Source organism: Chiloscyllium plagiosum, unplaced genomic scaffold (genome assembly GCF_037043375.1).
Source record: "Chiloscyllium plagiosum isolate Xiang-an unplaced genomic scaffold, Cpla_swu_hap1 HiC_scaffold_16, whole genome shotgun sequence".
Classification (NCBI taxonomy): domain Eukaryota; kingdom Metazoa; phylum Chordata; class Chondrichthyes; order Orectolobiformes; family Hemiscylliidae; genus Chiloscyllium; species Chiloscyllium plagiosum.
Window position 1 is genome coordinate 14,447,174 of NW_028270154.1, and position 26,720 is coordinate 14,473,893.

The window sequence follows — 26,720 nt, forward strand, 5'->3', positions numbered from 1 at the left end:
TTGGGGAATGGATAAACAGAGACAAGACAAACAAGTGAGAGAATGTGAAGGGTAGAGAAACAAATTGGGAAAGACTAGTTATGATCAGAAAGGCTGGCAGACGGAGACTAGTAGACAAGGGAGAGAGGAAAAGCAAGATTAATGGACAGAGGATCTAATGCGGAGAAAGTGAGGACTGCAGATTCTGGAGATCAGAGCTGGAAATGTGTTGCTGGAAAAGCGCAGCAGGTCAGGCAGCATCCAAGGAGCAGGAGAATCGACGTTTCGGGCATGTGCCTGAGCCTGAGGAAGGGAAACGTCGATTCTCCTGCTCTTTGGATGCTGCCTGACCTGCTGCGCTTTTCCAGCAACACATTTTCAGCAGAGGATCTAATGCATAGACTTAGACTGTGTGAGAAAGAGAGAGAGAGAGAAACAGTGAGAAATGAACAGATCGAGATGGACATATAAAGAGAAAGTTACATGCTTTACTCTATGAGATTCCCAAACTATCTTTCAGTCCCAGAATCTCATCTTTTGATTCACATTTGAAGATTTGCTTCAAATTTCGGTGTTTAGCCTTCATTGCGCAGAGTACAGGAGTTGGGAAGGTATGTTGAGGTTATACAGGACATGGGTGATCTCTCTTCTGGTTCTGGTCCAGTTCTGGTCGCTCAGTTATAGGAAGGATATTATTAAGCTGGAGCGGGTTCAGGAGAGATTTACCAATATGTTACCTGGTATGGAAGGTTTGAGTTATGACGATGGACTAGCTAGGCTGGGACTTCTTTCACTGGAATGTCAGAGCTTAAAAGGTTTAGAAAATAACGAGGGCATACATAAGGTTAAAGGTAGGTCTCTTTTTCCTTGGATGGGGTATTCAAGACTAGGGGGCACATTTTTAAGATGAGAGGAGAAAGATTTAAAAAAGACACGGGGACAAATTTTTTCATGTGTGGAATGGACTTCCTGAGGAAGTGGTGCATGTGAATGCAGCTACAATGTTTCCTTAGATACGTTCATGAATAGGAAAGGTTTGGAGGGACATGGACCAAGAAGGTGGGACTAGTTTAATTTGGGATTATGGTCAGCATGGACCAAAGGATCTGTTGCCGTGCTATCTGACCCTCTGACCCCTTAGTGTTGGCCATGTTGTGAGCATACCTTTCTTGACCGTCAAAGCCTGAGGTGGGACTTGAGCCTGGAACTTGCTAGCTCAGAGACACCCACTGTGCCACAAGACCCAATAACATGTTAAACCTGAAAATTAGCTCAAATATGTCCACCTGCCTGATAAGAATTTCTGTGGAATCTGGTTACACACACTTTAATCACATATTCCAGATTTTAACAGCCGTCCGTGTGAAATTGCTTCTCCTCATTTTCCCTCATGTACTTTGGCCAGGTATTTAAAATCTATAATAACTTCTTGATGACCCCTTTTGCTTCACCAGGTTGGTCCACTTTGTTAGCCTTGGCTCAGTGGCGAGCACTGTCACCTCTGACCTCTCAGTCAGAAGGATAGGCCGATAGAGTACTGTGGGAGTGCTGCACTGCTGGGAGTGCTAATTTTCAGATGAGACATTCATGTGGGTGCAAGAGATCTCTTGGCACAATTCTCTCTGACATTTATTGTTCAACCAACGTCACTGAAAGCAGATTTGTATGGTCATTTATCTCATTGCGCTTGCCACGTTTCCTACAATACTACCTTTGAAAATACCTGATTGGTGTGACCTGAAGTTACAAAAGATGCTATATACAAATGCAAGTCTTTTTTTCTCTCTCTCTCCCTGTTGCCAGGAGACTCTCTCATGAGAAACTTGTGCAGTTGTACGGTATCTGTACACAGAATGGCCCTATCTACCTCATCTTTGAATTTATGAAGTATGGTAGTCTGTCAGAGTACCTCAGGACCAAACGTGGCAGTTTCAGCAAGGAAACCCTCCTGGGTATGTGCCAAGATGTGTGTGAGGGGATGGCCTATCTGGAAAGCAACAAATTCATCCACCGTGACTTGGTAAAGATGTTCGTTTCTCTTCAGTTCAAGTGAAAGATTTTACTTTAAAGAAGACCGCTTGTCCTAGCACATGTCTGCACCTCGTGTTTCTCCAATCAGCTGCTCCAGAAGAGAAACCATCTTAGGCATGGCTTCAATTGGCCGAGCTCTTCTGAGATGCAAGGGACTGTGTTCCCACAGTTGGCACCACCTCCCCCAGGGTTGAACAGGGAAACAGACACCATGGATGTGAACATGCTCAGTTGGCTGGGCATCTGCTGTGCGATGTAGACTGATGCCAACAGCGTGGGTTCAATTCCCCACACCGGCTGAGGTTACCATGAAGGACTCTCCTTCTGAACCTCTTTCCCCTTACCTGGGGTATGCTGACTCTCAGGTTAAACCATCACCAGCCATTACTCTGTAATGAGAGAGCAGCCCTGTAATCCGGTAAGAGAATGGTGACTTCACCCACGGTAAGGGGAGGCAATGTCCCAATGGTGTTATCACTGGTCTGTTAATCTAAAGACTCAGGTAATGTTCCAGGGACCTGGGTTTGATTCCAGCCACGGCAGGTGGTGGAATTTGAATCCAATAAATATCTGGAATTAAGAGTCTAATGATGACCATGAATCCATTATTGATTGTTGGAAAAGCCCATCTGGTTCACTCATGTCCTTTATGGAAGGAAACTGCCATCCTTACCTTGTCTGGCCTCCATGTGACTCCAGACCCACAGCAATGGGGTTGACTCTTAACTGTGCTCTGGGTAATAAATGCTGGCCCAGCTGGCAATGCTCTCATCCTGTGAATGAATAAAGAAAAAAATTCAAGCCCTCAAACTGAGAGCAATGGGTTGGTGTTGACGGATATTGGGGACAGACAGAAACATGGACTTGAACTTCATTTCAACCAGGAACTGGTTGATTGGTAGGGTTGAGGGACTGAGTGGTCTCCTGTTAATCCGATTGGTGATTTATGCTGAGCTATGAACATTAGCAATTTTGGGGGGGGGGGGTGGGGGGACAGAAAACTATTCCTTTGGCCCAATGCTGTACATTGTCCATTGTTGCTTGCATTTGATCAGCTTATAACATCTCACTTTGCCTGCAGGCAGCCAGAAACTGTTTAATAGGAGACTCGCAGTCAGTTAAAGTATCAGATTTCGGAATGACAAGGTAATATCTTCTTGTCTGCTGGCCTATGGCCAATATCCCTTGATTAGTGATCCCACTTATCAGCTCATGTTCTCCTTCTTGCTTTTAGTGGTCAGTGCATTGAGTATGGGAGTTATGCTGGGGCTGTACAGGATATTGGTTAGGCCACTTTCAGAATACTGTGTTGAAAGGATGAAAGCGAGCATGCAGGTACAGCAGGCAGTGAAGGAAGCTAATAGCATGCTGGCCTTCATAACAAGAGGAATTGAGTATAGAAGCAAAGAGGTTCTTCTGCAGCTGTACAGGGGCCTGATGAGACCACACCTGGAATATTGTGTGCAGTTTTGGTCTCCAAATTTGAGGAAAGACATTCTGGCTATTGAAGGAGTGCAGAGTAGGTTCACGAGGTCAATTCCTGGAATGGTGGGACTATCTTACGTTGAAAGATTGGAGCGACTGGGCTTGTATATCCTTGAGTTTAGAAGGCTGAGAGGGTATCTGATTGAGATGTATAAGATTATTAAAGGATTGGACACTCAGGAAGCATGTTTCCGCTGATGGGTGAGTGCCAAACCAGAGGACACAGTTTAAAAATAAGGAGTAGGCCATTTAGAACAGAGTTGAGGAGAAACTTCAACTCTGGGTGGGTGTGTGGAATGCTCTGCCCCAGTAGGCTGTGGAGGCTAATTCTCTGGATACTTTCAAGAAAGAATTGAATAGAGCTCTTAAGGATAGTGGAATCAAGGGTTATGGGGATAAGGCAGGAACAGGATACTGATTGAGGATGATCAGCCATGATCATAATGAATGGTGGTGCTGGCTCGAAGGGCAGAATGGCCTACTCCTGCACCTATTGTCTATTGTCTATTGATTTTTGGTCTCCCTGATATTGGAAAGATGGTTTAAACCCTGAAAGGATTCAGAAAAGATCTACAAGGAAGTTGTCAGGGTTGAAGGCTTTGAGCTCTAGGGAGAGACTGAATAGGCTGGGTCTATTTTCCCTGGAGTGTCAGAGGCTGAGGGATGACTTTATGGAAGTTTATAAAATCATAAGGGACATATACAGGGTAAATAGTCATGGTCTTCCTCCACAGGCAGGGGAGTGCTAAACTAGAGGCAATAGGTTTAGGGTGAGAGGGGAAAGATGTTAAAAAGGACCTAAGGGACAACTTTTTCATGCAGAAGGTGGTGCAGATATGGAATGAGCTGCCAGAGGAACTGGTGAAGGCTGGTACAATTACAACATTTAAAAGGCATCTGGATGGGTATATGAACAGCAAAGGTTTAGAGGGATATGGGCCAAGTGCTGGCGAATGGGATTAGATTAGGTTAGGATATCTAGTCAGCATGGATGAGTTGAACTGAGGGATCTGTTTCCAAGCTGTATAACTCTATGCTGTGTAACTCCATGCTGTATAACTTTATGCTGTATAACTCCATGCTGTATAACTCTATGCTGTGTAACTCCATGCTGTATAACTCCATGCTGTTTCACTCCATGCTGTATAACTTTATGCTGTATACTCCATGCTGTATAACTTTATGCTGTATAATTCCATGCTGTATAACTCTATGCTGTATAACTCCATGCTGTATAACTTTATGCTGTATAACTCCATGCTGTATAACTCTATGCTGTGTAACTCCATGCTGTATAACTCCATGCTGTTTCACTCCATGCTGTATAACTTTATGCTGTATACTCCATGCTGTATAACTTTATGCTGTATAATTCCATGCTGTATAACTCTATGCTGTATAACTCCATGCTGTGTAACTCCATGCTGTATAACTCTATGCTGTTTAACTCTATCTGTATAACTTTATGTTTTATAACTCCATGCTGTATAATTCCATGCTGTAGAACTCCATGCTGTAGAACTCTATGCTGTAGAACTCTATGCTGTAGAACTCTATGCTGTATAACTCCATGCTGTTTCACTCTATGCTGTATAACTCCATGCTGTATAACTCTATGCTGTATAACTCCATGCTGTATAACTCTATGCTGTATAACTCCATGCTGTATAACTCCATGCTGTATAACTCTATGCTGTATAACTCTATGCTGTATAACTCCATGCTGTATAACTCCATGCTGTATAACTCTATGCTGTATAACTCTATGCTGTATAACTCTATGCTGTATAACTCTATGCTGTATAACTCCATGCTGTATAACTCTATGCTGTATACTCCATGCTGTATAACTCCATGCTGTATAACTCTATGCTGTATACTCCATGCTGTATAACTCTATGCTGTATAACTCTATGCTGTATAACTCTATGCTGTATAACTCTATGCTGTATAACTCCATGCTGTATAACTCCATGCTGTATAACTCTATGCTGTTTCACTCTATGCTGTATAACTTTATGCTGTAGAACTCTATGCTGTATAACTCCATGCTGTATAACTCTATGCTGTTTCACTCTATGCTGTATAACTCTATGCTGTATAACTCTATGCTGTTTCACTCTATGCTGTATAACTTTATGCTGTAGACCTCTATGCTGTATAACTCTATGCTGTATAACTCCATGCTGTATAACTCCATGCTGTATAACTCTATGCTGTATAACTCCATGCTGTATAACTCTATGCTATTTAACTCTATGCTGTATAACTCCATAACTCCATGCTGTATAACTCTATGCTGTATAACTCCATGCTGTATAACTCCATGCTGTATAACTCTATGCTGTTTAACTCTATGCTGTATAACTCCATGCTGTATAACTCCATGCTGTATAACTCTATGCTGTATAACTCTATGCTGTTTCACTCTATGCTGTTTCACTCCATGCTGTATAACTCCATGCTGTATAACTCCATGCTGTATAACTCCATGCTGTATAACTCCATGCTGTAGAACTCCATGCTGTAGAACTCTATGCTGTAGAACTCTATGCTGTAGAACTCTATGCTGTATAACTCCATGCTGTTTCACTCTATGCTGTATAACTCCATGCTGTATAACTCTATGCTGTATAACTCTATGCTGTATAACTCCATGCTGTATAACTCTATGCTGTATACTCCATGCTGTATAACTTTATGCTGTATAACTCTATGCTGTATACTCCATGCTGTATAACTCTATGCTGTATAACTCTATGCTGTATAACTCCATGCTGTATAACTCTATGCTGTTTCACTCTATGCTGTATAACTTTATGCTGTAGAACTCTATGCTGTATAACTCCATGCTGTATAACTCTATGCTGTTTCACTCTATGCTGTATAACTTTATGCTGTAGAACTCTATGCTGTATAACTCCATGCTGTATAACTCCATGCTGTATAACTCTATGCTGTATAACTCCATGCTGTATAACTCTATGCTATTTAACTCTATGCTGTATAACTCCATAACTCCATGCTGTATAACTCTATGCTGTATAACTCCATGCTGTATAACTCCATGCTGTATAACTCTATGCTGTTTAACTCTATGCTGTATAACTCCATGCTGTATAACTCCATGCTGTATAACTCTATGCTGTATAACTCTATGCTGTTTCACTCTATGCTGTTTCACTCCATGCTGTATAACTCCATGCTGTATAACTCTATGCTGTATAACTCTATGCTGTTTAACTCTATGCTGTATAACTCCATGCTGTATAACTCCATGCTGTATAACTCTATGCTGTATAACTCCATGCTGTATAACTCTATGCTGTTTAACTCTATGCTGTATAACTCTATGCTGTTTCACTCTATGCTGTATAACTCCATGCTGTATAACTCTATGCTGTTTAACTCTATGCTGTATAACTCCATGCTGTATAACTCTATGCTGTATAACTCTATGCTGTATAACTCTATGCTGTATAACTCTATGCTGTATAACTCTATGCTGTTTCACTCTATGCTGTTTCACTCCATGCTGTATAACTCCATGCTGTATAACTCTATGCTGTATAACTCCATGCTGTATAACTCCATGCTGTATAACTCCATGCTGTATAACTCTATTCTGTATAACTCCATGCTGTATAACTCTATGCTGTAGAACTCTATGCTGTTTCACTCTATGCTGTATAACTCCATGCTGTATAACTCTATGCTGTATAACTCCATGCTGTATAACTCTATGCTGTATAACTCCATGCTGTATAACTCTATGCTGTTTAACTCTATGCTGTATAACTCTATGCTGTTTAACTCTATGCTGTATAACTCCATGCTGTATAACTCCATGCTGTATAACTCCATGCTGTATAACTCCATGCTGTATAACTCTATGCTGTATAACTCTATGCTGTATAACTCTATGCTGTATAACTCCATGCTGTATAACTCTATGCTGTTTAACTCTATGCTGTATAACTCTATGCTGTATAACTCCATGCTGTATAACTCCATGCTGTATAACTCCATGCTGTATAACTCTATGCTGTATAACTCTATGCTGTATAACTCCATGCTGTATAACTCTATGCTGTAGAACTCTATGCTGTTTCACTCTATGCTGTATAACTCCATGCTGTAGAACTCTATGCTGTATAACTCCATGCTGTATAACTCCATGCTGTGTAACTCCATGCTGTAAAACTCTATGCTGTATAACTCCATGCTGTATAACTCTATGCTGTATAACTCTATGCTGTTTCACTCTATGCTGTTTCACTCCATGCTGTATAACTCCATGCTGTATAACTCTATGCTGTATAACTCTATGACTCAATGACTCTGTTGATGGGAATCTGGGTTAGGGGGTATTCTCCTGCTGTTTATTTCTGGGTTGTAAGTGTATTGGGGTCAAGGAGATTGGAAACATTCTGAATGTAAACTACACCCTGGAGAACATCCACCCCTGTATGTTGTGAAACTGAAGGCGAATCTCTTCCAGATTCCCATCCATGGTTTCCAATCTCCTGATGAATGCAGTGGGAAGATAGGGCCCTGCACTGGGAGTCTGGTGCCAACCTTGTATTTCATATCCCAACGCTGTATGGTGTTCTGGGGGTGTCCCTCTGTTTTCCGATAGAGATTAATGTCTGTTCCTCTTTCTCGCCCCCTCAATAACCCCCCAATATCGTGGCCAAAGGTTCGTGCTTGATGACCAATACACCAGCTCCTCAGGCTCAAAGTTCCCAGTCAAGTGGTCAGCTCCGGAAGTTTTCAGATACTCCAAGTTCAGCAGCAAATCTGACGTCTGGTCATTTGGTAAGAGACCGTCTCTTGTAGCTTTAAGACGATTGGCAAGAAAGAATGGGAGACGGGTTCGGGAGCATTTTGTACAGGAGGGTTTTTGAATCTGGAACGTGCAGCCTGACAGGGCCGTGGAAGGAGTTTCAATAGAAACTTTCAAAAGGGAGTTAGATAGATCCTTCAAGTTGTGGGGGAAAAGAGTAATTCCTTGCAGGAAAGGGAAGAAGATGGAACTGAATGTGTAGCTCTTCTGAAGACCCAGCACAGGCATGGTGGGCCGAATGGCCTTGTGTGTTCCATAAACTAGGTGGAAGCCATCCAATGGATGATTCCTCAGAATGAAAACTAAAATGCAGAGCAAGGAAGCAAGACCCATGAATTCAAAACACAGAGACTGTCACTGCGCAGAGTTTGACCTCAATGGGAAAACCGTACAACTCCAGAGGAGGGTAGCATGAGACTGATTGTTCCATAATGTTATGGTATGGAGGAGTCGGTGTTGTACTGGGGTGGACAAAGTTAAAAATCACACAACAGCAGGTTATAGTCCAACAGGTTTATTTGGAAGTACTAGCTTTCGGAGCGTCTCTCCTTCATCAGGTAGTTGTGGAAGAGAATTTGTATAAATTCTGTGTCTTATGATCCACTTCCAATGTTACCTGGTGAAGGAGCAATAAACCTATTGGACCAAAACCTGCTGTTGTGTGATTTTTAACTTTGTCCACCCCAGTCCAACACCGGCATCTCCAAATCACACTACTGAAGGTCATTGCTGAGATTGCAACTGCCTCAATGTAGTGTTGGCGGAGGTGGGGAGGTAATGTTAAGGGGGTTGGGCATTCTCTCCACCTGGACTGAGGGCTCTGCTGCATTGTCGACCCCCAGTCCAGAGCCTGATTCCCAGACTCCCTCCAACAGGAATGTCGGGAGTGGTGTTTGAACTTTGCAGCCTCTCAGAGGCAGTGATGGCTCCCAATGCGCTGAAGGCTCACTCCTAGGTTACTCTCACACCGTCTTATTAATTGCTGTGGTCTGCAAATTCAAATCGACTTCAGCACCAGATACATGAGTGAGATTGTCCCCATGGTCGCCACCACAGCAACAGGAGGCCCGATTGGTGCAGATTGCAGAATCCTCTGTACAGACAGCGTCACCCCTTCACAAAGCTGCTATTTGTTATCCCATTTGGTGACACTGAATCCGACTAAAGTGGTTATTTTCCCTGGAATCTCAGAGGCTAAGGGGTGACCATATAGAGGTTTATAAAATCATGAGGAGCATAGATAGGGTAAATAGACATGGCATGGATGAGTTGGACTGAAGGATCTATTTCCAAGATGTATAACTCTGAGACTCAAAAAGTTGATTTCTTCGGAGAATGGTCTCTAACAGAACGAGGAGAATGTGAGGACTGCGGATGCTGGAGATCAGAGTCGAAAAGTGTGGTGCTGGAAAAGCACAGCAGGTCAGGCAGCATCCGAGGAGCAGGAGAATTGATGCTTCGGGCATAAGCCCTGATGAAGGACTTATGCCTGAAATGTCGATTCTCCTGCTCCTCGGATGCTGCCTGACCTGCTGTGCTTTGCCAGCACCACGCTTTTCAACTCTAACAGAACTAGACAGAGCAGATGGTGGAAGGATGTTCCTGAGGGTGTCGGGAGTCCAGAACCGGGGAGTTACAGTCTGAGGATAAATGGTACACCATTTCACACTATGATGAGGAGAAATTTCTTCACCCAGAGATTGTGAGCCTTTGGAATTCGCTGCTACAGAAAGCAATCGGGGCCAAGATATTGTATGATTTCAAGAAGGAGTTGGATATAGCATTTGAGGCTAAAGGGATGAATAGGTGTGGGGGGAAAAGCAGGAACAGGCTATTCATCAACCATAGTATGAATGACTGAGCAGGCTCAAAGGGCCGAATGGCCTATTCCTGCTCTATTTTGTTTATGCTTCCATGTTTTCTTTCCCCACTGTCCTGTACAGCTTAAATGAATGGATAGAGTTTATGACTGTACATAGGCTGTGGGAGGAGTTTAAGGGTAAAGTGCTTCATGCTTGGAAGCAGATAGAAAAGCAATGCGTGAGCATGTGAGTATAAAGGAGTAACAGAGAGACTGACATATTTCTGTCCTAGGGTCACAGAGTCATACAGCACAGAAACAGATCCTTTGGTCCAACCAGTCCATGTCGACCATAATCCCAAACTAAACTAGTCAACTCCTGGCCCATATCTCTCCAAACCTTTCCTCCTCGTGTACCTATCTCTATGTCTTTTAAACGTTGCAACTGCACCCATATCCACCACTTCCTCAGGAAGTTCAGAAAAGAAACAGGAAATAGTTAAGGTATCAAGGAGATTTAAATGTAACACAAACCATCCTCTGTGTAAAAAATTTACCTTGTCATTTCCCAAATCACTCTCCTCTCTGTTAATTGTCTAAGCAAGATTATATCTCCAAGTATGTGCATACACATGGTGAATGTGATTGTCAAGAACTCCTCTGATCTCTATTTCCCACAAGAGTAGGACTTTCAAGAACGCTTACCACTGCAAAAAATAACCTAAGGATGTCAGGAGGGGTCAATGCACATTACAAGTTCTTCTCTGAACCCTTTCCAAAGTTTCGAGAAGTTCTTGTTCAATGAGGCAGGCTTTAAAGAGCATGTTGAAGGAGGATAGAAAGGTGGAGAGGTTGGGGAAAGATTGAAGGCCCAGGCAGCTGAGGGCTGGATTTCATCAATGAAGGAATTGGGATCGGGATGTGTGAAAGGCCAGGACTAGAGAAGAGGCAGAGATCTTGGAGTTTTGTAGAGATGGCTGAGGTTAAGAGGATAAGGAAATCTGTGATTAAAGAATCAAGTGATAAACAGTGTCTTCAAAGAATAACAGAGAGAGACAAATGAGAAGCAAGTATCAGCATTGGACAGGGAGTTACCTCTCACACTCTCGGTTTTCCTGCAGGGGTGCTGATGTGGGAAGTCTTCTCCGAGGGCAAGATGCCGTACGAAAATCGTTCGAATTCTGATGTGGTTGAAGAACTCACTGCTGGATTTCGCCTTCATAAGCCAAAACTGGCCTCTCCATTCATTTATAAAATCATGAGCAGTTGCTGGCAGGAGGTTGGTCTAACGATTGACAAATTCCCCTCTAAATAATCCTCACTTTCACTTTCCCGTCATCGGTGCCACCCCTATGGAGGATGTGGAAGCAGCCCCTGTTAGGGGCTCCATCCTCCACAAACACCAATGACCTTTGGTAAAGGAACCAGACAGATGTCCCTCCATGTTTGCTGATGACACCGAGCTAGGAGCAGGGAATTGTGAAGGGGTGGAAACAGGTTGATGTTCAAGGTGAGGAAGAGTATGTTGCTTCATTTTTGACCTGCTGTTGCTAAGGTGGGTTGATGAGCTCAGTTGGCCGGCTGGCCGGCCTACAAGGCAGTGTCATACTAATAGTGTAGGTTCAATTCCTGCAGTAGTTGAGGTTACTATAAAGGACTCTCCTTCTCAACCTCTCTCCTTGCCTGAGGTAGAATATAGAACATAACACCGCAGTACAAGCCCTCAACGTTGCGCCGAACTGTAGAACCAATCTGAGACCTATTTATCCTACACTATTCTATGTGTATCCAATGACCATTTAAATGCCCTTAAAGTCGGAGAGTCTACTACTGTTGCAGGCAGTGCGATCCATGCCCCTACTACTCTCTGAGTAAAGAAACTACCTCTGACATCTGTCCTATATCTAGCACCCCTCTGTTTAAAGCTATGTCTTCTCATGCTCGCCATCACCATCTGAGGAAAAAGGGTCTCACTGTCCACCTTATCTAACCCTCCGATGATCTTGTATGTTTCAATTAAGTCACCTCTCAACCTTCTTCTCTCTAATGAGAACAGCCTCAAGTCCCTCAGCCTTTTCTCATAAGTACTTCCTTCCATACCAGGCAACATCCTCGTAAATCTTCTCTGAACCCTTTCCAAAGTTTCGACATCCTTCCTATAATACGGTGACCAGAACTGCAATATTCCAAGAGCAGCCGCAACAGAGTTTTGTACAGCTGCAGCATGACCTCATGGGTCCGAAACGCAATCCCTCTACAAATAAAAGCTAACACACCGTATGCCTTCTAGCAACCCTATCAACCTGGGTGGCAACTTTCAGGGATCTGTGTACATGGACACTGAGATTTCTCTGCTCATCTACACAACCAAGAATCTTACCATTTGATCAGTACTCTTTATTCCTTCCAAAGTGAATCACCTCACACTTTTCCTCATTAAATTCCATTTGCCACCTCTCAGCCCAGCTCTGCAGCTTATCTAGATCCCTCTGCAACCTGCAACCTCCTTCAGCACTATCAACAAATCCACTGACGTTAGAGTCATCTGCAAATTTACTAACCCATCCTTCTACGCCCTCATCCAGGCATTTATAAAAATGACAAACAGCAGTGGCCCCAAAATAGATCCTTGCGGTACCCCACTAGTAACTGAACTCCAGGATGAACATTTCCCATCAACCACCACACCCTCTGTCTTTTTTCAGCTAGCCAATTTCTGATCCGCTAAATCACCCTCAATCCCACGCCTCCATATTTTGTGCAATGGCCTACCATGGGAACCTTATCACACGTCTTACTGAAATCCATATACACCACATCAACCACTATACCCTCACAGCAGCTTCCAATGATAGGCATTGTCCAACCTGCTAATTATTTTTGGTTGTTATTTCAGATTCCTACCGTCCACAGTATTCTGAATTTTGTTTAGGATGTGTTCTCATGACTGATCTAATCTACTCAAGATCAGTTATTACTTCAGTTTCCTCTGGGCAATGATTGTTCAACATCCTTCGCTTCACTTGAAAGTTACAAACTAACATAGTTCTTCCCTATTTTCTTGCTGCAGAGACCAGAGGAGAGGCCTACATTTTTTGACCTTCGGAATGAATTAAGCGAGCTGTCTGAATCCGGAGAATCGTGAATGGTGACAAAGAGACTGTACATCTTTAAAATTGAATAATTCATTGGGAACATGAGAACATTTTCAATGCGGCGTGCTGTTTATTAAATATTTATTTATTACTGTCGGAAATCATAATTGATGCTTGCAGGAAATATACACCCACGACATTAGAACTCTCAGGTGACCTGAGCTGTTCAACTATGGGAGCATCACAACTGCACCCAATCCTGTCTTCAAGATTATCGATGAAGCAGTGTTACCTTGGCCTCCCACTACCCCCACCTAGAGGTCAGCTGCTGTATGACGACTGTGACAGTGGCCAAATTCAAAGGGGCACCATTGTAGAGGAACATTTGAAAAAATGAACATTGATACAGGTTGTCTTTGAAATGTCCCCCTTCAGACCCCACTGCGTGTCTCCCACTATAACCTTGCCATCTCCATGATATGGAGATGCCAGTGTTGGACTGGGGTGTACAAAGTTAAAAATCACACAACACCAGGTTATAGTCCAACAGGTTTATTTGGAAGCACTAGCTTTCGGAACGCTGCTCCTTCGCCAGGTGGTTATGGAGCATATGATCATAAGACACAGAATTTATAGCAAAAGGATTACAGTGTCATGGAGTTGTAATGATATATTAAACAAATTTTAGAATGGGATATGCTATTTCCAGTTCTTTAATATGTAAATCCCAGAACTCCTTTTAATCTCAAAATAGCTTTAGCTTTTCTAACAATAGGTGTCATCTCACCTCAGAAAATGCCTTACACATACACACACACACACACACAATTATACATACTCACACACTCACGCAGACCCTCTCTCACACACAAGATCTCTCTCATACGCACATACATGCACCACCCGCACTCACAGCCACACATGCACCCTCGCACAGGCTTATACCCCATGACACTCACAAACATACTTGACCAAGCTTACACACACTCTTTCACATGCACTCACACCCACATGCACACACTCACTCTGTCTTTCTTGCATGTGTGCACATATATGTTTATGGGGTGAATTTGTTTTTGCAGAATTACATTTTATTTTGCGCAGAAACTGCATAAATTCATGTAAGATTCTGTAAGTTGCACTTTAGAGATAGAATCAGTCTGACTCAGTATTGGGACACAGACAGACTTTAACCTCACACATTTAAGGCATTGTTTGAACTCCATGACACTGTAACCCTTTTGCTATAAATTCTGTGTCTTATGATCTTATACTCCACAACCATTTGATGAAGGGGCAGTGCTCCAAAAGCTAGTGCTTCCAAATAAACCTGCTGGACTATAACCTGGTGTTGTGTGATTTTTAACTGTATCTTCCCAGTCAGTGAGACTTTGCTGAGGGACGATTTGGAGATGCCGGTGTTGGACCAGGGTGTACAAGGTTAAAAATCACACAAGGTTGAAACTTTATTGCTGGAACAGCACAGCAGGTCAGGCAGCATCCAGGGAACAGGAGATTCGACGTTTCGGGCACAGGCCCTTCTTCAGGAATGAGCAGAGAGTGTTCAGCAGGAGAACTCCTGTGCCCGTGCCCGAAACGTCGAATCTCCTGTTCCCTGGATGCTGCCTGACCTGCTGTGCTGTTCCAGCAATAAAGTTTCAACTTTGATCTCCAGCATCTGCAGTCCTCACTTTCTCCTTAAAAATCACACAACACCAGATTATAGTCCAACAGGTTTAATTGGAAGCACTAGCTTTCGGAACGCTGTTCCTTCATCAGGTGTCACAACCACCTGATGAAGGAGCAGTGCTCTGAAAGCTAGTGCTTCCAATTAAACCTGTTGGACTATACCCTGGTGTTGTGTGATTTTTAACTTTGCTGAGTGACAAATTTGAAACAGAGATATGCTGCAACAAGTCACTGATGCCAACTCCAGGAGTGATTGAACCTATGGTAATATCATCACATTCCAGTAAATGTGCTGCCTGAGACATTTCAATCTGACAGGAGACCCTCAAGTTCTTTTGAGGGCAAGAGCAAACAATCAGACACAATCGACCTGCCCGTTTTAGCAAGTCCAAGCCCACACTCGCATACCACCTCCCCTTATCCTCTAACCTCTTCTATCACCTGCTCCCCACATCTCTCAATCCCCAGATCCTGCCCATCTATCCACCTTCTCACTAGATCCCTTAACCCCATCCATCCACCATCTTCCTATAACTGTCACTCCTACCCAATTTACCTCCATATCCCTCAACCCCACCTACCTATTTACTCCTTACATCCCCTCAAACCTATCCACTTTTCCTCCATATCCCTCAGTCCAACCTACCTACTTCCTCCCTGTATCTCTTAAAGCTGTCCATGTTTCACCCACATCCCTCCAACCCACCCACCCACTATCAATCCAAATCTATTGATCACAGGAGTGAGTGACTGGACCCTGGTATTCGGCAGGATGGTGCCTGTATTTAGAAAGTGACAATTGTATTTCTAAAATGATTGTCCAGTGTGCCAGTCAATATCCTTGCTGATGGGGATGTCTGTGGGACAAGGTGTATCCAGAGACTGACATTACCACTGTACAGTGTGTCTGTCATGACACTGACGTGATAGCAAATGGTATTTTTCTGCTATCTCTGTGGCCACTTTGTCATGTCCCCTTGTCCTGAGGTCCCTCCATAAAAAGGAAATGGCTTCTATCAAGCTGTTTTACTAAATTCCAAATTTACATCATTCATCAATCTTTTAAACCCATGGCAATCAGATTCAAGGTAAAAATGGAACAGGAATGAGACCATTCGGCCCTCGCATCGGTCTCACTGTTCAATGGCTGATCTGAATACTGACTCCATCCCGTTGCCTCGGTTTCCTAACCCTTCAGTACAAATGTCCAACAGAAATCTCAGTCTGAAAATTCCTAACTGAAAGGTTGTACAAAATCCTTTAGGGGGAATGGGTTCCCTATTCAGGTGCGAAAATAAATGCGATTTCTGGGAGTCCAAGAGGAGTCGATGTTGTAAAATGTTCTTTATATGAAATAAAGGAACACACAGACAGTGAATGAATGAATGTAGAGCAACCCAAAATAGAAATGATTGTTTGTGGAAAACATAAATAAATAAATAAACATGAACGTTACTATTTCACAGGATGTGGGCATCTCTGTCAGTGCCAACATTTGCTGCCCATTTCCAATTCCCCTTCAACTGAATGAGTGACATGGGGCAAAACCAGCTAATGTTGCTGTAGTGATTGGAACCAGGTGGAGCTTGTTGACTACGCAACCCAGGTTGTTAACCTGGGCCAATCAGGAAAGTCCTGGCTGACCAGCATAACCAGGGGATTAACTGGTCCAGGCAGCGGGCCATGGAGGGGGTTGTTCTGGTCGATGGCCTGCCCTTCTTCCGCGGTTATGTTCGGGCCTGGGTGTCCCTGGAGAAGGAGCACGCGGTGTCCACCAACAACCTCGCGGTTTTCAGGGAGAGGTGGGCACTGCAGGCTGTGGAGTGTTTTATTTCTCCCTCCGATTCCATTTTGATTTGGTCCCTGCCTTCCCCTTCACTTTTTCAATCACTTAAGACTTGCCCTTTGATGTGAAGGTCACCACTTGTCATTGGCCACTCGGGTATTTCCTTCCTTCCTGGCGATGGAATATGAATAAAAATCTCTGCACTTGTTATTTCTTCACTGTGTCCCACACCTGCGTATGCACACGACATGGATGCTGGGGAGAAATATAACCAGGGGATTTAGAATCTCCTCAGTCCTGGGACTGACTCTGAGTTGGCTGGTCATGGCCAGTGTATTGTGAACGAGTAAATAAAGGGTGACAGGATCCAAGCCTCTGTGCTGTTATTTCAGTTACAGAGGTGGTGTTACTGAGGGACTTTATAGCACATAGAAAAATAGGAACAGGAGCAGGCCATTCAGCCCTTCAGGCCTGCTCCACCATTCAGTATGTTCATGGCTGATCATCCAACTCAGTCTCCTGTCCCTGCTTTCTCCCCATATTCTTTGACCCCTAAGAACGATATCTAACTCATTCTTGAAAACATTGGAAACATTCAATGATTTGGCCTCAACCACTTTCTGTGGCAGAGAGTTCCACAGGCTCCCCACTCTCTGAAGAAAGTTATCTTCATCTAAGTCCTCAATGGCCTACCCTCTATCCTTATAATGTGACCCTGATTCTGGGCTCCCTGATCATCAGAGATATCCTTCCTGCATTTACCCGATCTAGTCCTTTTTTTATTCACTTGTTGGACATTGGTAATGCTGGCTGGCTAGCATTTGTAGGTGTCTATGACATCCCATCCTTCCCATTCTTCTAATGTCCAGTGAATATGGTCCTAACTGATCCAGTGCCTCTTCATACATTAGTCCTGCCATCCCAGGAATCAGTCTGGTTAACCTTCGTTGCACTCTCTCCATAGCCATCTTATGCTTTAAGTCAATACTGGAACCCATACATTGAGATCCCTGCCTGGAGTATCTCAGACCCTGGGTGTCTGCACATACACTCTCCCAGAAGCTGCTCCCTTTGTCAGTGCTGTGGGTGGCTCAGTGGTTAGCACTGCTGCTTCACAGTGCCAGGGACCTGGGTTTGATTCCACCCTCAGGCAACTGTCTGTGTGGAGCTTACATATTTTCCCTATGCCTGTGTGGGTTTCCTCCTATAGTTCAAGGGTGCTTGGCCATGAAAACTGAGTTAACATTGAGAGTCCAATGATCCTTTTTCAGCAGCACTCTGGCCTACTCTTTGTTTCTACATTCTAGCAGTTAGTAGCGAGTCCATTGGTTGAGGGGTCATCTGAGGTGAATGGATGACAGCCACACACTCAAGAGCATGCTCTATGGCAAGCTCAGTATCAGCAAGAGACCCACGTGACTTTTTAAAAATTCATTCACAGAATATGCACCTTGCAGCCTGGGCCATCATTCACTGCCCATCCCTTGTTGAGAGTAAACCACATCACTTTGGGTCTGGAGTCACATGAAGGACAGACATTAATGCCTTAAAGGATATTAGTTAGCCAGGTAGGTTTTTCCTTACAATTGACAATGGTTAGCATTAGACTCACAATTCAGTTGAGGGAATACGTTTAGCTTGGATGGCTGGTTTATAGAGCTGTGTGATGCTAACAGTATGGGTTCAATTCCCATCACTGGTTTGAGGTTCCCATGGAAGACTCTCCTTCTCACCCTCTTCCCTCACCTCAGGTCAGGTGGCCCTCAGGTTAAGTCACCACCAGTCACTTTTCTCTAGTGAGAGAGCAGCCCCTATGGTCTGGTAAGACAATGGTGATGCAACAATTCAATTGTTGGGGAGAAGATGGTTTGCGATGTTATCGCCAGACTACTAACCCAGAAACTCTGCTAATTTGTTTTGGGGACATGAGTACAAATCTCACCATGGCAAACGATGGAATTTGAATGAGATAATACTCTGGAATTAAAAACCTACTGATGACCATGAAACCATTGTCGATTGTCGGTGAAATCATCTAGTTCCCTTCAGGACCATCCTCACCCATGTGAGGCATGTGACTCCAGACACACAGGGATGGAGTTGACTCTCATCTGCCTTCTGAAATGGCCCAGCAAGCCACTCAGTTCAAGGGCAACTTGAGAGGGGGCAATAAATGCTGGCCAACCACCATGTACCATGAGTGAATTCAAAAATAAATCCAAGTTCTATCAAGATAGAACTTCAACCTGAGTCCACAAGGCACTATTTGGATCTGTGGATCAATCGCCCAGCAATGTTATGATTGGGCAATCACCTCCCCCTGCAATACAGGGATGTGCTCAATTCAGAACCCAAACTGACTGGGATTGGAGTCAGTCCAGAGGAAGCCCTTCTGCATGATCGGAGTGCCCAGAGACAAACAGTCGGAAATGGCATGGAAAACTACAGGAGCACAAAAATAAACAACCAACTGGAAGAACAGCTCAGCCTTTGGGAACAACACCAACTGGATCTTGGGTCAGTTCAGCTTCGGAGGACCTGCTCCTCACAAGCCACAATATTCAAAGGAAAAGTAACTTCCCATCTCCCACTGGCTTAGCCACTGCCGCCCAAGATGCTGTCATCATGTGCCTGAAATATTAAATTGCAGAAATGATGGCCGTAATGGAGCAAACAAATAAAGTTGGCTTCAGATGACTGAGGTGTCCATGACGAAGTGAAGGTGGGTTTGAGTAAATCAGTAATATATAGGAGCAGGAAAATTGGGGATAATAGGAGGCCAGAGGTTAGACAAGTTGGATTTTGAAAATGTAGGCATAGGTCATAGAATCCCGACACTGTGGAAACAGGCTACATTGACCCGCCCCAAAGCATTCTACCCCGACCCTTTAAACCCTGCATTTCCCACCTACCCTGCACAACCCTGTGACACTGTGCAATTTAGCATGGCCAATCCACCTAGCCTGCACATCCCTGGGACACTGTGCAATTTACCATGGCTAACCCACCTAGCCTGCACATCCCTGTGACACTGTGCAATTCACCATGGCTAACCCACCTAGCCTGCACATCCCTGTGACACTGTGGGAAGAAATCACACCAAACCTACACAGACACAGGGAGAACATGCAAACCCCACATGGTCACCCAGGTCTGGGATCTAACCCCAGTCCCTCCTGCTGTGAGGCAGCAGTGCTAACCACTATGCCACACCTCAGATAGACAAACTGCAGGTGGCTGATTTCTGTGCTGTACAGGTTGATTTGGGATTCAGTTTTGGTTTGCAGGGACAGGCAGTGGTGGGGGGTAGATTTGTTTGGGGTATGAAATGAAGATAAGGGACAGTGAATGATTGAAGGGAATGATCAGAGAGGGGCTTGTACAATGGGAGTAGTTTGTGACGACCAAATCAACAGCGTGAGGCCAAACCATTGAATATTTTCAAAAAGTTAGATATCTTTCTTAGGGCTATGGGGGAAAGCGGGAACAGGGGGCTGAGCTGGATGACCAGGCGTGATCATGCTGAATGATGGAACAGACTTGAAGGGCAGAGTGGCCTCCTCTAGCTCCTACATTCTCTGTTTCTATGTACTGTATTTGTGAACAGGGTTTCTCCTGGGGCTTGTACCCCACAGCCATTGCATCGGACAGCAGACTGCTAACCATTGGCATTTAAGTCGTGATTTTTCTCATTTTTAAATATGTAAATTCTGATTCGAAATAACTTGGCTCGGGGCATTATTGGGAATATCTCTGACCGCCCTTGTGTCTTGAAAGACACCGCCTTGTAAACGAGGCGAGTCTCTGGGGCTTTGGTGACTCTGTGTGTCAGAGCTGTGCTTCTATTTTTGAAAGATTAACACATCATTGGTGTTTCTGTCACGTTAAGGAACGACACTGCAGCCATTTTTTCGCTTTGTCTGTCTGTGTGTGTGTGTGTGTGAGAGAGAGAGAGAGAGAGAGCAGCAGCCGGCAGCTTGTGTGACACTTACAGTATCCCTGAGCCCAGCAGCAGCAGCTCGTCACTGTATTCCTCACTGCGGCTTGTCCTTCGCCCATGCAACCAGACGGTAAGTGCAATGATGCAAACCCTTTCCATGCAAAGATTCAGATTGTACAAAAATAATACCTGACCGCATTCTGAGGCTTCCCGGAGACTGCAGACGCTGGAGAAATTACACAAACGGAAGGATAAGCCATTGTGTGTCGATTCATTAAATATTGCGTTCAGATTTGATATATACATGCTCGGAAATGAATGTCTTTTATTTTGTGATTATGTCCGTCTGTTTTTCTGACAGCACAGCACAGGGCGGGGACTCCCCACTTGCTTTGCAAAGCTGAGGCGCACTGTTTGATGTAAAGGAAACGGAATTGAACCCAGTAAATGCAGAGAGGCTGAAGGGGTTAATGATTTATTTTTGTTTCGTGTTTGTGCGGTGCCTCATCTGCACAGGGATTGAGCTAATCCTCACCTCACCTCCATTTAATGCTGCACCACATCCCTCCCTCCCTCTGCCCCACGTCCATCCCTCCCTCCCTCCGCCCCACATCCTTCGCTCCCTTTGCCCCACATCCTTCCCTCCCTCCCTCTGCCCCACATCCTTCCCTCCCTCCCTTTGCCCCACATCCATCCCTCCCTCCCTCCCTCTGCCCCACATCCATCCCTCCCTCCCTCTGCCCCACATCCTTCCCTCCCTCCCTCCCTCTGCCCCACATCCTTCTCTCCCTCCCTCCCTCTGCCCCACATCCTTCTCTCCCTTTGCCCCACATCCATCCCTCCCTCCCTCTGCCCCACATCTTTCTCTCCCCCTGCCCCACATCCCTCCCTCCCTCTGCCCCACATCCATCCCTCCCTCTGCCCCACATCCATCCCTCCCTCCCTCTGCCCCACATCCTTCTCTCCCCCTGCCCCACAAACCTCCCTCCCTCTGCCCCACATCCCTCCCTCCCTCTGCCCCACATCCTTCTCTCCCTTTGCCCCACATCCCTCCCTCCCTCTGCCCCATATCCCTCCCTCCCTCTGCCCCACATCCTTCTCTCCCCCTGCCCCACATCCCTCCCTCCCTCTGCCCCACATCCTTCTCTCCCCTGCCCCACATCCCTCCCTCCCTCTGCCCCACATCCTTCTCTCCCTTTGCCCCACATCCATCCCTCCCTCCCCCTGTCCCACATCCTTCTCTCCCCCTGCCCCACATCCATCCCTCCCTCCCTCTGCCCCACATCCTTCTCTCCCTCTGCCCCACATCCCTCCCTCCCTCCCTCTGCCCCACATCCCTCCCTCCCTCCCTCTCTCTGCCCCACATCACTCCCTCCCTTCCTCTGCCCCACATCCATCCTTCCCTCCCTTTGCCACACATCCATCCATCCCTCCCTCTGCCCCACATCCATCCCTCCCTCCCTCCTTCTGCCCCACATCCATCCCTCCCTCTGCCCCAAATCCATCCCTCCCTTCCTCCTTCTGCCCCACATCCATCCATCCCTCCCTCCCTCCCTCTGCCCCACATCCATCCTTCCTGATGTGGGGCAGAGGGAGGGAGGGAAGGATGGATGTGGGGCGGAGGGAGGGATTCCTGAAGAAGGGCTCATGCCCGAAACGTCAATTCACCTGCTCCTTGGATGCTGCCTGACCTGCTGCGCTTTTCCAGCAACACAATTTCAGCTCTGATCTCCAGCATCTGCAGTCCTCACTTTCTCCCACATCCATCCTTCCCTCCCTCTGCCCCACATAATCTCTCTCTTCCTCCCTCTGCCGCACATCCATCCTTCCCTCCCTCTGCCCGACATCCATCCAACCCTCCATCCCTTCCTTTGCCCCACATCCATCCATCCCTCCCTCCCTCATGCCCTCATTCCCACCCTCTCCCTCCCTTGCTGTCCCTGCCACCCTCTCTCTCTCACGATCTCTCTCATAGTCTCCCATCCTCTCCCTCGCATTCACTTCCATCTCCTACTGACTTCCTTTAACTCATTCACTCAGCCACTCTCCGACTCACTCCCTTCCATCACTCAGCCTCCCCCACTCATTCAGTCTGCTGCTTCCAATCTCCTTTCTTCACTCAGAATTTGCTCTCTGCCTTCTTCACCCACTCAATCTGCCCCTCTCAGATTGACTCACTCATTCCCAGCCTCTCCCAGCTCTCCTTCATCAGTCAGACTGTCATTCCCAAACTCTCATACTTCATCACAGACACCAACACTCAACACCCACCCTTTGTGAGACTCGATGAAAGGTCTCTCTCATTCTCTGACTCCAACAACCCAGATCTCCTAACTCTCCGTCTGTGACTCCAAGTCTCTTGCATTCCTCCATCAAACACTGCTCCCTCTAGGACACCATCCCAGGTCTCCCTCACTTGCTCTTCCAGTCTCAAACTCACTCGATCAGATACTCACCTTCACACGCATTTCCATGCTGTCGGACACTCAATGGGCTTGCATTTGCATAGCGCCTTCAATAGGTTGCAGTATTGCGTGGTGCTTCACCAGAGCATAGATAAACCTCACATCAACGAAGTACTCAGACAGGTGATTGTAACAGATTGGTTGGAAAAACTGTTTTAAACGAGGAGAGAGGTTTGGAGGGAATTCTAGACATTGTGAAGTTACAGACGGCAGTGTTGGAGCCATTTGGATTAGAGTGAAAATCCTAAAAACAAGTTAAGGTGTTGGCCAATATGGAACCAATCGAGGTCAGAGAGCATGGTGATGACAGGTGAACAGGACTCTGTGAGTTAAGGGACTGGCTGTAGAGCTTTGAATGAGCTGAAGTTACGTGGTGTGAAACCTGGGGAGACCAACTAGAAGAGAATTGCAGCAGTCTAAACAAACATTCTTAATGAACTACCCCCACAACAACTTGTATTGCACCTTTCTTGTAAAATGTCTCTCAAGTGCCTGACAGGGGTGTTGGAAAACTAAATACGACATTGTGTTGCGTAAGGTCAGATAGAGTCATGGAGATGTACAGCATGGAAACAGACTCTTCAGCCCAACCCGTCCATGCTGACCAGATATCCCAACCCAATCTAGTCCCACCTGCCAGCACCCGGCCCATATCCCCCCCAAACCCTTCCTATTCATATACCCATCCAAATGGCTCTTAAATGTTATAATTGTATCAGCCTCCACCACTTCCTCTGGCAGCTCATTCCATACACGTACTACCCTCTTTGAAAAGGTTGCCCCTTAGGTCTCTTTTATATCTTTCCCCTCTCACCCTAAACCTATGCCCTCTTGGAAAAAGAGAGATTTTGGAAAGCACCTTGAAGGAGAAAAGCAAGGTAGAGGGTCAGAGAGATGTAGGAAGGGGATTCCAGAGCTTAGCCTTAGGCAACAGAAGGCGTAGCCTTCGACAGTGGAACAGTTAAAATCAGGGAGGCTTAAGAGGTCAGAATTGGAAGAGCTCAGAGATCTCCAAGGTTCACGTGGCCACAGAGGATCACAGAGGTTAGGATGGGCGATTGGAAAATGGTGATGAGAGTTTTAAAGTCAAGGCTTTGCATGAATGGCAGTCATTGTCGATCATATGTGATGGGGAAGGGAGAGGGTTAAGACATGGGCAGGAGGGATTTGGGTGGCCTCATGTTTACGGAGGGAGATCGATGAAGCATGTGTCAGAATGGTCAGGTCTAACAGCAGCAGGGATTCAGTGAGGGCTTCAGCAGTAGATAAACTGAAATGACGAGATGATGTTGGACTGTGCTGCAGAGGCTGGAATAGGTGTTTCCATTGATGCCGTGAATCTGAGATTTGAAGCTCATCCCCGAGTCCAGTGTGACACCACAAAGTTTACTCTCAGTTTGTGTCAGAGAGAGAGGGAGGGGAATAGAGACAGTCGGTCAGACAGGGAGATCGGAACAATGACCAAAAATGATGACTTCACATTTCCCAATATTTACAAACTCACACTCACTCCTGTGTGTATGTGTTTTTTTTAATCTAAATGTGAAGAAAACTATTCTGCCTTGTGGTGTTACTTGCTGTGCAGATTATCTAACATCATTTTCATGTCTGCTTATCATAACCTTTTCCTAGCATACTAGGGATACAGTGAATGTTGCTAAATGACTAATTCAGGGAGCATGTGTTCAAGCCTCACCATGATAATTTGAAAATCTGATTCCTTTTTTAAAGAAACTTCTGTGAGTAATAGGTTGGACACGTGAGAGGGACCAAGAAATTGTTGGATTGTTGTAAAAACCCAACCGGTTAACTGATGTCGTTTTGAGAGGCAAATCTGAACTTTACCTGATTTGGGTTTAGATGTGACTCCTGCCCAATGTCTGTACAGCCAAGCAAGCCATCCCGTTTCTCAGGGCAATGAGAGGATGGGCAATAAATCCAGCCTGTTAATGCCTGGATGAAAGCATTATCCAATTATTCACCTTTTCCTTTACTTTCTTCCCCAGTTCAAGTTGTTAATAGAAAGTTTTAATCTACCTGTTCAAACATGTTATGACACACCTCTGGGGTAAGTGCAACTTGACCTCAGACCTTCTGGTCCAGAGGTAAGAACACTGCCAATGTTTCAAAAGAGTCCCCTCACAATTTTCTAGCCCATCTCTTCAGAGATGTCATTCCTTACCTATGGAGTATGTGGGACTTGAACCCATACCTCCAGACTCCGAGGTAGGGAAACACTACCAGTGCACCACAAGAGCCCTCTCCCAAGATTGTGTGCTTGTAAGAAGAAGGCAGTGGGTTGAAGCATAGATTGACTTGCTGGGAGCAGTCTCCTCCTCGATTTCAGGTTGTGCTGGAGAAACATGAACACACTTTAACCACTGGGCTATTCAACTGCCAGTGGAACAGCAAACACAGATATATCCACCTCGCTTAGTGCCTCCTAAACCTTTGCCCAAAGGGATCCCCATTTCAAGGCTTGAAAATTGTCCTGATTGCCACTTTGGGAAACCCTGGGATAGTTTACAGGCCACGTTGAGAGGAGATTTCTCCATTGCAGACAAGGTTTTGATCAATTGAACGGGAAACTGCTTGGAATTGTAGAAGAGATAGTAGCCAGAGGACAGGGGTTAAAACAGTGGATGGGAGTAGGGAAGGTCGAGCGTGTGTTGCTGGGAAAGCACAGCAGGTCAGGCAGCAGCCGAGGAGCAGGAGAACCAACATTTTGGGCATAAGCCCTTCATCAGGAATGAGGCTTGTAGGGAATAGGGAGGGGATTATTTGTACACAAGTTGTTGTGATCTGTAATACACTGCCTGAAGGAGATTGTAACTTCCCAAAGGGAACAAGGATGTTTCCAGGGTTGGAGAATTTGAGCGAGAGGGAGAGGCTGAATAGGCTGGGGCTGTTTTTCCTGGAGCATCAGAGGCTGAGGGGGGACCTTATGAAGGTTTATAAAATCAATGAGGGGTATGGATAGGATAAACAGACAAGGACGTCTTCCTGGAGTGGGAAATCCAGAACTAGAGGGCACAGGTTTAGCGTGAGAGGGGAAAGATATTAAAGGGGCCTAAGGGGCAGCTTTTTCACACAGAGGGTGGTACGTGTATGGAATGAGCTGCCAGAGGAAGTGGTGGAGGCTGGTACAATTGCAACATGTAAAAGACATCTGGATGGGTATATGAATAGGAAGGGTTTGGGGGGATATGTGCCAAGTGCTGGCTAATGGGACTAGATTGGGTTGCGATATCTGGTCGGCACGGACGAGTTGGACCGAAGGGTCTGTTTCCATGCTTTACATCTCTATGACCCTAAATACATTCCAGGAAAGGATTTACAAAGCGACAGAGAAAGAACAGGAGAGATTGAGTAGATTGGGAATATACAATTGGAATTTAGAAGAAAAGCGGCTGAATCTTATAGAAACACATAAAAATAATGAAGGGAATAGATAAGATAGAAATAGGAAGGCTGTTTCCACTAGCTGGTGAAACTAGAACTAGGGGGCAGAGCATCAAAATAAGGGGGAACAGATTTAGGACTGAACTGAGGAGTAACCTCTTCACCCAGAGGTTTGTGAATCTGTGGAATTCCCTGTCCAGT

The 26,720-nt window shown here is 45.3% G+C and overlaps 2 protein-coding genes across 5 annotated transcripts in view; both read left to right on the forward strand.

The window, feature by feature from the left end:
• Positions 1-13,388, forward strand: part of LOC122556477 (tyrosine-protein kinase ITK/TSK-like) — a 78,142-nt gene extending 64,754 nt beyond the window's left edge. The window contains exons 13-17 of one of the 2 annotated variants that reach the window (XM_043703144.2): positions 1,783-1,999; positions 3,092-3,156; positions 8,195-8,313; positions 11,264-11,421; positions 13,213-13,388. In XM_043703144.2, coding sequence (XP_043559079.1) covers positions 1,783-1,999; positions 3,092-3,156; positions 8,195-8,313; positions 11,264-11,421; positions 13,213-13,287 — 634 coding nt within the window. In that variant the 3' untranslated portion in view covers positions 13,288-13,388. Of the gene's footprint in view, positions 1-1,782; positions 2,000-3,091; positions 3,157-8,194; positions 8,314-11,263; positions 11,422-13,212 lie in introns of those variants that run through there. The other variant, XR_015759702.1, reaches the window with a different exon arrangement.
• Positions 13,389-20,533: 7,145 nt separating this feature from the next.
• Positions 20,534-26,720, forward strand: part of cyfip2 (cytoplasmic FMR1 interacting protein 2) — a 123,425-nt gene continuing 117,238 nt past the window's right edge. The window contains exon 1 of one of the 3 annotated variants that reach the window (XM_087995145.1): positions 20,534-20,782. The gene's annotated coding sequence lies outside the window, so the exon portion shown is untranslated. The remainder of the gene's footprint in view (positions 20,783-26,720) is intronic. The other 2 variants (XM_087995144.1, XM_087995143.1) reach the window with 2 other exon arrangements.